Source organism: Lithobates pipiens, unplaced genomic scaffold (assembly GCF_037356315.1).
Source record: "Lithobates pipiens isolate NorthernLeopardFrog02 unplaced genomic scaffold, aLitPip1_a1.2 Scaffold_1, whole genome shotgun sequence".
Classification (NCBI taxonomy): domain Eukaryota; kingdom Metazoa; phylum Chordata; class Amphibia; order Anura; family Ranidae; genus Lithobates; species Lithobates pipiens.
This window is the reverse complement of record NW_027507685.1, coordinates 95,202,891-95,216,148: the sequence shown is the minus strand read 5'-3', so window position 1 is coordinate 95,216,148 and position 13,258 is coordinate 95,202,891. Positions and strand designations below refer to the sequence as shown.

The 13,258-nt window shown below is 44.1% G+C and overlaps 1 protein-coding gene across 1 annotated transcript in view; it reads left to right on the top strand.

Annotated features, from left to right (window-relative positions):
- Positions 1 to 13,258, top strand: part of LOC143950714 (gamma-aminobutyric acid receptor subunit beta-4-like) — a 408,464-nt gene that overhangs the window by 337,847 nt on the left and 57,359 nt on the right. Inside the window, exon 4 of the mRNA XM_077465189.1 lies at positions 8,769 to 8,989. Coding sequence (XP_077321315.1) covers positions 8,769 to 8,989 — 221 coding nt within the window. The remainder of the gene's footprint in view (positions 1 to 8,768; positions 8,990 to 13,258) is intronic.

Below are 13,258 nucleotides of genomic sequence, written 5' to 3'. Positions count from 1 at the left end.
GGATCAATGTACATGTTTTGGGGGTGCAACCCCTTTATCTCAGCCACTTTCCACAAAACACGTACATTGATCCCCCATGATAGGAGATAGGGCATTTTATTTTGAACATCATTGATGTTTTTCTGTATATTTTCTAAATCACGATTGCACCCCATTATCTCCCCAATCAGGATCTGGGGACTTTCACTGGTAAAATGTGATTCTTCTTCCACATCACCTAAAAAATGTTTAAAAAATAAAGCCATGTATTATAAATATGACGACATACATTAATTAGCTTATCGGAAGCTGTGGTCTCCGACACTCACCTGTTGTGGTGACAATTTGTCCAACTTCAACGATCTCTCCTTCCTCCTCCTCCTCTTCTGCTTCTGGTGTTGGAATTTCGCCTTCTTTGGGAGGTGTGGGGTCCCTGGTGTCCTCAGACTTCCCGAGTCTTCTCTCCCCTATGAGAATGTAAAAAAGAAATACTTGGCACACAGAGGGCAGAATTAGGAATATGAAACATTGCTTGGAAGTGTCGTACAATTGTGTTTTTTGGCTGAGTTCAAAGGTGAGAACATTATTTTGAACACTTTGTAAAGTTGGAATACTTACCTGCAGTGTGAAGAAATGTAGTGAAGTGTAATTTGTGAAAACATTGTGTTGGGAGTGGGCTAACGAACAATGTTTCTTACGAACGATTGAACCCATGAACTTGAAAGTGGCCATTTTAAACTGTACAACATTAAATCAAAGCACATGGAGCAGTATGCAAGCAAGAATAATCATATGAACACACGACAACTACTTACTTTTTTGAAGAACGCGCTACATCCTTCTGTACTGATCGTGCTCCCTCAGTTTCAGGTCTGACCAGCGTTTTCTCAGTTGATCCTTGGATCGGCGTACCCCAAAATTCTTCTGAAGACTCTTCACAACTTTAGTCATGATCTTGGCCTTTCTGATATTTGGGTTTGGGTAAGGTCCATACTTCCCATCATAGTCGGTCCTCTTCAATATGTCCACCATCTCCAACATCTCTCCAAAAGACATATTTGAGGCCTTAAATCTTCTCCTCCAGGATCGTGACGTTTCAGGCTCCGGGCTTTCCTCGCCCTCCTCATCATTAGTGGAACTCTGATTGCACACCTGTGTTCTCTCCGCCATGTGCTCTCCCCACTGCGCTGAAAGAGAAGGGGCGGGGAATAGTCTAGAAAGAACGTCAGGGGCGAGCGGAGTTTCACGCATGCGCACTGTATATAAAATCTGTGAACAGAGTGAGGAGCTGACGATCGTGCAAACGAAGGTACAATTTTTAACTTGGTACATCACTAGCCTAGACTGCTTCTATATAGGTCTATGTTGGGACAAGATTAGGAGGGTTAAGCATGGCATTATTAGTATTTTAGGGTTTGTCTTGTGTTGTGTCTTGCAGACAAGATGGATCCCTTCCAAAAACGCAAATTTTATGGGGCTATTCATTGAACTGTTCAGGGAGCTGCCCTGCCTGTGGCATATGAACAACCCATTTTATAATGACCAAAGAAAGAAGAAAGCAGCGCTGGAGAAACTTCTTGCTTTGGTGCGGATCATGGTCCCCATGGCAGACATGACCTATGTGATGGCAAAAATTGGTGCCATGAAGAGTATATATATCAGGGAGAGAAAGAAGCACCTGGATTCCCTGAGATCAGAAGATCCAGATGCCATTTATTACCCCAGGATGTTGTACTTCGAGAGGGGAACCCAGGCCATCACTCTACCGTCTTCCTTCAAGGCTTGCTTCACCCCTAGCTGAGGCTTCCAATGTCCAACCTGGGCCTTTCAGGCAACAACATGTGGAGGGGCCCAGCTTGAGACAGGTATAGCATTGTTGAACATATTTCTTGTTGTACATTTAATGATGTTAACTAGATGTTATTATTGATCAGTAAGTTGTGATTTAACAAAGTGGTTTACATCTCAATAGACAGTAGTGACCAAAAATGTTTGGGACAAGAATGAAAAATGCTGAGCTCAGAATGATAGTCTGTCCTATTTGGTAACATTCAATTTGCAACAGTCATGAGCACAAAATGGTGTGATTGATGAGCAAAAAACTAAAACGATGTCCAATTTTCATACACAGGAAGACCTCAGCAGGGGGGAGCCTGTGGCAAGTGGCAGCCAGGAGGTCAACCATCGCCCTCCTTCTCCTCCTCCTGCCACAGCTACAGGAGCCGAGCCACAGCCTGGAAGAAAGCCTGGAGGGAAGTGCCCAAGGAAGACGAGAGAGTGATGGCCTGGGTTCAGTCTGGTCAGACAGAAGATGCAGCCTCTTGTAGAACCACATCCTGGGGACATAGATGGCATCTGCTCTTCCTGATCTCTAAGGACTTCTGGACCAGACTTCTCTCCCTGAGATATGTACTCCTCAGGCCACCAATTTGGAATTTTCGAATTAGTTCATGTCTGCCCTGGGGGCCAAAGGCTTCGCCAAATTGACAAGTTTCTCCAGCGCTGCCTCCCTCTTTAGTTGTTTGACACCTAAATAAAGGTTTTTTTTTTTTTTTAAGAAATACTTGCGTATGTGTTTTACTTCAAAAAGGACAGTTTATTTGTGAGCAGGCAGGTACATTTAAAAAAAAAACAAAGTGAAATGAATAACAAGGGGCACCAACACCAAACAACCTCCTGTAGATTAAAAAAGAAAAACAAAATTAAAAAAAGATAATAATGGTGTTGTGGTAAGTTGACACACAAAACACACACAAAAAAATGCAAAGATGAGCAAACTGTCAAAAAAGGAGATGCTGATTAAAAAAAACAACCACAAAATAAAAATAAATTAAAAAACAACAAAAAAAGATTGTGTAGATGTGACGATTTAAAATATTGTATTGCTGAAATTAGTGAAAAGACTAAAGAAATAAGTTCGGGAGAAGTGTGTGTGAATATGAGCATCAGAACAAGTTCATTCTTGCAGCATTGTAAAGAACAAGAGAATGCGCTGCATGAAAGAATTTTTAATATTGCAGCGTGACGAATGTGCTATATCGATTACGAGCAGCAGTTTTACCTGAGCGAGCGCTTCCGTGTCCGAATTTGATTGTGAGCATGCGTGGCACCTTGTCAGTCGGAGTATGCTCCACATGATCGGCCTATGTCCGATCGGAGAATGTTGTCGGAAAATTTTATAGACAAGTTGGAAAACTTGGTCAGTCGGATACTCAGACGGAAACAGTCCAATGGAGACCACACACTGTCGGATTATCCGACAACACGGTCCTATCGGAAATTGTCCATCGGAATGTCTGACCGTGTGTACAAGGGCTAAGAATATACTGTATTAGAGCAAAGAGAAAATAGATGCAAAAAAATAGCCTAATAACATTTGACCACAATTGCCTAATACAATAACCTAAGAACAATCAACCAGTAGAGAAAAAAATACCCTAAAACAATAGTTTAATAACATTTGACCAAAAATAGCCTAAAACAATAGCCTAAGAGCATTTGGCCAGAAGATAAATTAGTCTAAAACAATAATCTAACAACATTTAACCAAATATAACCTAAAACAAGCCTAATGCCTTATACACACGGTCGGACATTCCGACAACAAAATCCGTCGGATTTTTTCAGACAGATTTTGTCCTAAACTGGTGTTGCATACACACGGTCGGTCAAAGTTGTCGGAAAATCAGATCGTTTGGAACGTGATGACGTTCGTTCGTTACGACGGGACTTTGTCCGATCGGAATTCTCTACAGACGTTCAGAAAACGTTTTTTTGTCGGAAAATTTGAGATCCTGCTCTCAAATTTTTTCCGTCTGAACTTTCGATGGAAATAGTCCGATAGAGCCCACACACGATTGGATTTTCCGACAATATAATCCTCCGATCGGACCTTTTCCGTCGGAATTTCCATCCATGTGTACAAGGCATTAGAATATTTGAGTAAAGAGATAATAGATTAAAACAATAGCCTAATAACATTTAACCAAAATAGCCTAATACTGTAACCTAAGAAAATGAAACCAGGAGAGAATACAAAAAAACCTAAAACAATATTCTAATAACATTTGACCAAAAATAACTTAAAGGGGTTAGTGCTGCAGTGGGAATTTTTCAGATATTAGATCTGGCGCCCTTTCTAATTTTTTTCTATGGTAATTAATAGGCACAGAACGAACGCATATGCATTTTCAGTTAATGAATAACTATGTTTCTTTTCTTTCTTTTTTTTTTTTTTTAATAAATAGACTACTATTTATAGACAACTATGAAAAAGTCAGAGGACACCATTTTAACATTTGGCTGTTTGAAAGGGACAGATTTGTTGACATTAAAGTTGTTGTAAACCCTCCCCCACAACTTTGTCCCATGTAAATCAGCATAAAAATCCCTAATGAACACTGCTTGTAGATATCTCCTTACCTGCTTAGAATGACGTCACTGAGCATGCCCAGATCTCCTCTGATTAACGGCACACTCTCAATGTAGGAGAAAGGATCTCACCACTCCAGGAGCACACATGCAGGCTGTAAACTGTTCTCTTCGGCTGGGAATCCACAGGTGCTGGTTATTACCACTAGCAACAGACGAAAAACAAGCTCTGGACTGCAGCACTCTTCAGTGAACAAGGAAAAATTGCTGACGTTTCGCACTAGCTGTAGTACTTAATCATTATGATTAAGTACTACAGCTAGTGCAAAACGTCAGCAGTTTTTCCTTGTTCGCTGTGTTTTTTGAGCTGTGGTGGGATTTTCCAATAAAAGAAAGTGGTTTTCTGAAGAGTGCGGCAGTCCAGAGCTTGTTTTTCGTCGCACTCTCTATGTGCTTGTCTATCTGTTATCAGGACTTTCTATGGCACACAACACTAAACTCCCAGGAGGCTGCATAATCACCCAGAGCTTCCTCCTACACACCATGTGGCCTCACATTCATTGTAAAGCAGGGCATGGGACAGAAATAACTGCAGTCTTATCAGCTGAAGCTGATAGGACTCACACAAGTAAACACTAGGTAATCAGCACAAGTAAATACTATGAAATAAAACAAGTCAGCTATGAACAGGGAAGCAGGGTTGCCATAGAAACGTTGGATTGAGAAGGAGGCTTGGTTAACGGTACAGGAAGTGCTCAATGTAAGGGCGGAAATACACTCCACTGTGGACTCAGAAAACAATACTTAACCACTTTCAGACCGGACCATTTTGCTGGTCAATGACCAGAGGTCTTTTTACAATTTGGCACTGCGCTGCTTTAACTGGTAATTGCGCGGTCATGCAATGTTGTACCCAAACAAAATTTGCGTCCTTTTTTTCCCACAAATAGAGCTTTCTTTTGAAGGTATTTGACTGACTCTGCAATTTTTATTTTTTGCGATATAAACGTAAAAAGACAGCAAATTTTGAAAAAAATATGATATTTTCTACTTTTTGTTATTAGAAAAATCCAATAAACTCAATTTTAGTCATACATTTAGGCCAAAATGTATTCAGCCACATGTCTTTGGTAAAAAAAAAAGTCAATAACTGTATATTTATTGGTTTGCGCAAAAGTTGTCACATCTACAAACTAAGGTACGTTTTCTGGAATTTACGCAGCTTTTAGTTTATGACTGCCTATTTCATTTCTTGAGGTGCTAAAATGGCAGGGCAGTACAAAACCCCCCCAAATGACCCCATTTTGGAAAGTAGACACCCTAAGGAAATTGATAAGAGGCATGTTGAGCCCATTGAATATTTTATTTTTTTGCCTCAAGCGATTAAATAATGACAAAAAATATATATATATTTTTTTTTTTTACACAAAGTTGTCACTAAATTATATATTGCTCACACATGCCATGGTTATATGTGGAATTGTACCCCAAAATACATTCTGCTGCTTCTCCTGAGTACGGGGATACCACATGTGGTCGACTTTTTGGAAGCCTAGCCGCGTACGGGGCCCCGAAAACCAAGCACCGCCTTCAGGATTTCTAAGGGCATACATTTGTAATTTCACTCCTCACTACCTATCACAGTTTTGAAGGCCATAAAATGCCAAGATGGCACAAAACACCCACAAATGACCCCATTTTAGAAAGTAGACACCCCAAGCTATTTGCTGAGAGGCATGTTGAGTCCATGGAATATTTTATATTTTGCCACAAGTTGCGGGAAAATTACAAACTTTTATTTATTTTTTATTTTTTTCACAAAGTTGTCACTAAATGATATATTGCTCACACATGCTATGGGCATATGTGAAATGACACCCCAAAATAAATTCTGCTGCTTCTCCTGAGTACAGGGATACCACATATGTGGGACTTTTTGGGAGCCTAGCCGCGTACGGGGCCCCGAAAACCAAGCACCGCCTTCAGGCTTTCTAAGGGCGTAAATTTTTGACTTCACTCCTCACTACCTATTACAGTTTTGAAGGCCATAAAATGCCAAGATGGCACAAAACCCCCACAAATGACCCCATTTTAGAAAGTAGACACCCCAAGCTATTTGCTGAGAGGCATGTTAAGTCCATGGAATATTTTATATTTTGCCACAAGTTGCGGGAATATTACAAACTTTTTTTTTTTTTTCACAAAGTTGTCACTAAATGATATATTGCTCACACATGCCATGGGCATATGTGAAATGACACCCCAAAATAAATTCTGCTGCTTCTCCTGAGTACGGGGATACCACATGTGTGGGATTTTTTGGGAGCCTAGCCGCGTACGGGGCCCCGAAAACCAAGCACTGCCTTCAGGATTTCTAAGGGTGTAAATTTTTGATTTTACTCCTCACTACCTATCGCAGTTTTGAAGGCCATAAAATGCCAAGATGGCACAAACCCCCCCCCCCAAATGACCCCATTTTGGAAAGTAGACACCCCTAAATTTAGGGGTACACTAGTGAGACTCACAGGTAAAAAAGCACCTAGGCTGTCAGCGACTGTATCAAAGCGCTACAAAAAAACTGTTAGCGATCGCAGGGATCAGGCCTGACTCTGCGAACGCTGCAGTTATGTGTGTTGTGTTTTGTAAGTGACAGTGATCGATCGATACTGCACTTGGGTGGGCTGGGCTTGGCGGAGGGGCTAAACGCAGGTGCTAGCAGGTATCTGGGCTGATCCCGCTAACAATGCGTTTTGGGAAACCTAAACTGCTGGCGACGCTAATATAGATCTGATCAGATACTATATTACTAAGGGAGGTGTATGCTTTGTGCGTGGGTGTTAGCGGTACTGGCACTAACCTGACGCTGCCTGGGACGACGCAGACCTTATCTGACCCTCAAACTTATATCACCCGCCGGGTGATCAGGGGGTTAAACCTTTATTAGGTAATAAATGGCGGGTGCCCTGAAACTATAAAAAAATAACGAACCAACCAGCGTCACCTGTAACAGTTATATGGTGATCACTGGTGAAAGGGTTAACTAGGGGGCAATCAGGGGGCTTTATGCGGTAGTATATGGGGGTCCCTGGCACTATAAAAAGCTGCGGCGAACCTAAATACCTACCTGCCTAACTAGCGTCACCTGTGACACTAATACAGCGATCAGAAAAACGATCGCTTATTAGGCTGGGTTCACACTGGAGCGATGCGGGAACGCCACGAATCCGCGGCGGGTTCCCGCATCACACTGCCCTATGCGAACTTCTGGGAGTGTCAGTGAAATGTTAATGACATCCCCCAGATCAGTTCGCATATCGCAGTGCGATCTTCAAACTCGGACAGGAATCGGATCGCATGGTGTGAACACCCATGCGATCCGATTCTGCTGCGGACCAAAAAAAGGGTCCCGTGCGAGTTTGCGGCGGGTGCGGCGGGTGCGATGCGAATTCAGCCATACTATCTGTATGGCTGAACTCGAATCGCACAGAGATCGGATGTGATTTGCACTGCAGTGCGGTGCGAATCACATCCGTACTCATAAACCGCTGCAATGTGAACCCAGCCTTAGTGACACTGGCGACGGGGGGTGATCACGGGGTTAAACCTTTATTGGGGGGGTTAGGGGGTACCCTAGAAAACTAAAGGGGGCTAACCCTAACTGCCCTAACAGTTATTACAGTCACAAATGACAAAAATGCATTTGGTGTCACTGTGACTGGGGGTGCAGGGGTGATTGGGGGGGTGAAGGGGGGGTGAGAGTGTGACTGCCATGTTCTACTGTGTAGTGTAGTGTTTGTGCAACTCACCGATCCTCTCTCCTAGGTGCCGGAACGAAAAATACCGACACGGAGGAGAGATTACATCACTTCCTCTGCCTGTGTTTACATTACAGGAGAGGAAGTGATGTCATGCTGCACTTCCATTCGTCAGGAGCGATCGTGAGGGGGTGGCCATGAACGAATGGCCGCCCCCTCATCCCGGACCACTCCTGAACGGATTCCGACCGCCGCTGGCACCGGGGGGGGGGCCCGATAGGGCCCCCCACCCGCGGAAAGGCAGGGACGTACATGTACGCCCATATGCCTGCCCGTGCCATTCTGTCGACGTACATCATCGTGCGGCGGTCGGCAACTGGTTAAGATAGCGCTGTCTAACCCCTGAAAACAAGTTTTTTAAATTTTCTTTAAACAGTAAGTAATATGCAATTTGAGCTGGATTACAGTGTTTATAGTTTGATAATTATTTATTATACTGGACTAAATGAAAAGAAGCATCAGAGTGGGAGAGTTTACTTTCTCTTTAAAGATGAATGAAAAGATCTGCCTTGCTGGAGATCCAGCAGAATCAGCACTTTGATCCATTTTACTGATTAATCGTCTCCTTTTTGATTGATTGATCATTTTTTTTTTCTGTTGCAGGACTATACCATCACCATGTATTTCCAGCAGAGTTGGCGTGATAAGCGTTTGGCTTATACTGCCCTCCCCCTGAATCTCACACTGGATAACAGAGTGGCCGACCAGCTTTGGCTCCCAGATACATATTTTCTGAATGACAAGAAATCATTTCTACATGGAGTCACAGTCAAGAATCGAATGATAAGATTGCACCCAGATGGTACAGTACTCTACGGGTTAAGGTGAGTCATTGGCCATTTTGAGCAATTGGGAGTTCATTGTTTTGTGAAATCCAGTCCATGACATACGATACCAACATCTCAATTTGATATTCCTAATTATGAAAAACTATCCTATGTACTTTATAATTTGCATAAGGTACTCGTTGCTTATGTAAAGAGCAATAATTATCATCACCCTCCTAAAAGGGATATTGAAGTCTCTCTTTTTTCTTCAATAACAAACATGTTATACTTACCTGCTCTGTGCAGTGGTGTTGCACAGAGTAGCCTCGACCCTCCTCTTCTCGGGTCCCCCACGGCACTCCTGGCCCTCCCTCCTGCGGATTGCCCCCCAGAGCAAGCAGCTTGCATTGGAGGGACCCAAACAGGCTCGCTTCCAAGCTGCGGCTTTGCGTGTCCACTGACACACAGAGCCATTGCTCGGCCCCCCTCCTCTCTCCTGATTGGTTCTGTGAATGACAGCAGTGCGAGCCAATGGTTCCCGCTGCTTCATCAGCCAATTAGGAGGCACAGTCCCCGAAGAGCAGAAGCACTCGTGCACATCACTTGATTGAGATGGGGCTCAGGTAAATATTGTCTTTTTTGCAATCAATGTTTTATGTTCAATAAATCATATATATTTTGATAGCCTACTGTCTGAGGTCACTGTATACCAGTCTTTTGGGACTCTGCCCACCTTTTTACGAGATCCCCATCAGAGTCCCCCTTGCATCAGGGTCCCCAATCAGAGCCACTCTTACATCAGAGTCCCTATGAGAATCCCCCCTTAAATCAGGATGCCCATCAGTGGCGGCTGGTGTTTTTCCGGGGGGGGAGGGGCAGCGGCACACCTGGGCCCACCATCATTTTTAAGCCGATTAGAGCCTCTGGCTCTAATCATGTGCGCCCCTAATGGATGGACCACCACTGGTCCCCATCAGTGTCCCCCCTTACATCCGAGTTACCCTTTACATCAGTGTCCCCATCAGAGTCTCTTCCTACATCAGGGTGTCCATCAGAGTCCCCCCTTATAGTCTCCCCTTACGTTAGGATACCTGTCAGCACCCCCCCCCCCCCTTAGATCACAAGTGGAGACCATAGACAGCCTTTGCAAAATACAGTAGTGGGCCGGCTGTCAAGAATCAGCAGCAGGGATGGCCAGACCTGCGTGGCTATAAAGTAAACTGGGACCAGACCAGACTGTGCATGCTTTAAGTGAGATTTATTTATAGGGAAACAAAAATCCATCCAAACACCAGCACACAGCAAACATAAAAATATAAGTGAACCAAAAACCCAGTGGCAGAATACATAACTAATCAACCTAATAGAAAAGCCTAACTAACAACAACTATATACAATATATACAAAAATGGGGCAACAGAAAAGCATGGGAAAACTGGAGGTGCAGGGAGCACATAGGAAGGTGGAACCGAAACTTGGATAAGGAACAAAGTGGCGCAGGTACAAGGCCACATGGTACAGGGCAGGATCAATAGCTAACAGAATCTGACCAGCTAAACACTGGAGCAAGAGGCACTAGTAGGGGAGGACCGAAATACCCTCCCAGTAGCCAGCATCAGGTTGAAACTGGTTACTGGGATCTGATGGGAAACACTCGCTGGGGGGCACTGAAACTACAACCTTCTGCTCTGGAAGGCACAGTACCACCAGCAGATGATCCAGGTCCTGACATCGGCTACAGGTCATAGCTGGCAAACCCCTGCACCAAGGTAAAAGAACCTCAGTGAGGAGAAAGCTGAATATGACTTTTGATAACTAAGGTCCAGAACTACATTCAGATCTGACTGGAAAGAAGGTGCGTGTCATAGTCCTAGCAATATTTCACTAGAAGACTATCTTGGAATGGGAATATAATAACTCATAGGGAAGGAAAATGCAGACAGCCACAGGCCTCCTTGCTGAGGCCCAGGCCAAGTACAGAAGGGCTACCTGTATCCCCCTTCCCCATTGGTGGCCCTACCCACACATATACTGAGAGCTGATAATATTGTCACTGCTCCATGCATAGGCAAAAAAAAACCCTTCCTTACTTGATTTTCCTATGTGCTCAGTCTACTGCTTCTGAAGGTCTTCAGAACATATTCAAGTTTAAAAGGCACCTTAAGCATAGCTAGAAAGGTCAGAACACTTTTTAGAATACTGATCACTGCCATAATGCTCTGCCAGCCTTGAAAAGAACAAATGTTGTTTACTGTGAAGTCACCACCAACACAAAATCTACTATGGCTGTGTCAGATAAGATTTATGAGCAGAATATACAGTGATCTACTGCATATACTCAGGGCTTTTTATTATCAGGAATGCAGCAGTGCACAGTACCAGCACTTCCAGCACTGAATGTATGTACTAGCTATGGCTTCTTGGCTGTACAGGCAAAGCAAGCACCCCAAATATCTCCTAACACCCCCAAACAGCTGTAGTCAGCAGACACTTATTTTATAGTCCCAGGCCAGCTCGATTAGTCCCGGCACAGTGATATGCCCTCCGTCTGCAACCGAGGAAGCCACTTTGACATCCTGACTCCCCCTGGCTGCCTGTGCCCCTCTCTATAGCCTGCTGTAGTAAAAAAATTGTTACCATTTCTTCATTACTTGTATCCATAAAAAAAAAAGGGGGGAAATCAGCGCCACAAGTTCAGACCTACCAGGCTGAGGGCTCAGGAGAAGCTAATATGCAGCAGAAGTGTCCAAGGAGACTATACTATTTATAAATGGAAATAACATACACATAACGCAGTGGGAACCTTGACCTAATGACCCTTAGAGTCCTATGAGAACCCAATTGGTGCATAAAAATTCATGGTGGCTGCCCAAAAACACATGTGTAAAAGCCCATAGATCAGATGAAATTGATCCGCCTTTCTTGTTATCTTTAACAAGTTCCATACAAATTACCTAGCACAAAAAAACAATATTTAGTTCTGTATTCACTTCAAGGGGTGGTGCTGGGAGGTGTGTAAAGGGCTGAGATAAGAGTCAGCACTGAGAGGTGGGTAGGGAGCGGGCAGGGGGATTGGGGGGGGAGAGAAAGGGGTAACTTGGGAGGGAGAAAGAGTACCTTCACCCATTCTTCGAGAAAATAAAAGTGTGTGTGTGTGTGTGTGTATATATGTGTATATATATATATATATATATATATATATATATATATGCTTATATTGTGGTAGTGTGGTACCCCACCAGTGTATGGGTCCGGAATTCTCAACCAGGCAGGTTGAGGGGCTCCAGTGTATTTGCTTGTTTGGGAGGAAACCGGCTTTTCAGTTTCCATATTATTTAGTAAAGTCCACTTTGGGAACCGGAGCCCAGGGATTTCTTAGAGATCCGGGTGTTCTGGGTCCGGGTTTTGAGACTCACTGGCACACTGATTGTTCAGGTGTGTGTGTGGGCCTGATAGTAGAGTCAGGACGATGGTTCTGGGCTCCACCCTCCCTAGTAGTCCAGGCTTGTGAGGGAGAACCCAGAGAGTTCAGCTGTGCACTGGAGAACCCAGAGAGGGCAGGTGTGCACTGGAGAATCCAGAGAGGGCAGGTGTGCACTGGAGAACCCAGAGAGGGCAGGTGTGCACTGGAGAATCCAGAGAGGGCAGGTGTGCACTGGAGAACCCAGAGAGGGCAGGTGTGCACTGAAGAACCCAGAGAGGGCAGGTGTGCACTGGAGAACCCAAAGAGGGCAGGGGTGCACTGGAGAACCCAAAGAGGGCAGGGGTGCACTGGAGAACCCAGTGCTGACAGGAGTCAGGAGGGCTCCGTGTGGGAGCCTGAGCAGTGGTGCTACTGCTGAAAAGAGCCAGGAGGCTCGGTATTTTGGTTTCCAATTTTTCATGTGTGAGCCAGGAGGCTGAACATACTGTCATTTAATGCTGATGGTGAAAACCCCCTGCAAGGGAAACCATGTTTGTTTTCATTTCTGGAACTTTGGTTTGATTTTCTTTAATAAAAGTGGGCCAACAAGGCCTGAAAAGGAACCATTTGTGTGGACAGTTCTCGCTAGCAGGTGCTACACTTGCGCTAAACAACTTCACAGTATATAATTAGTATTGGGGCGCCAGCCTTTACACGCACATGAACTTTAATGGCATCCCAGTCTTAGTTCGTAGATTTCAATATTAAGTTGGCCCACCTTTTGAAGCTATAACAGCTTCAACTCTTCTGGGAAGACTGTCCACAAGGTTTAGGAGTGTGTCTGGGAATGTTTGACCATTCTTCCAGAAGCGCATTTTGTGAGGCCAGGCACTTATGTGCATGAGAAGGCCTGGCTTGCAGTC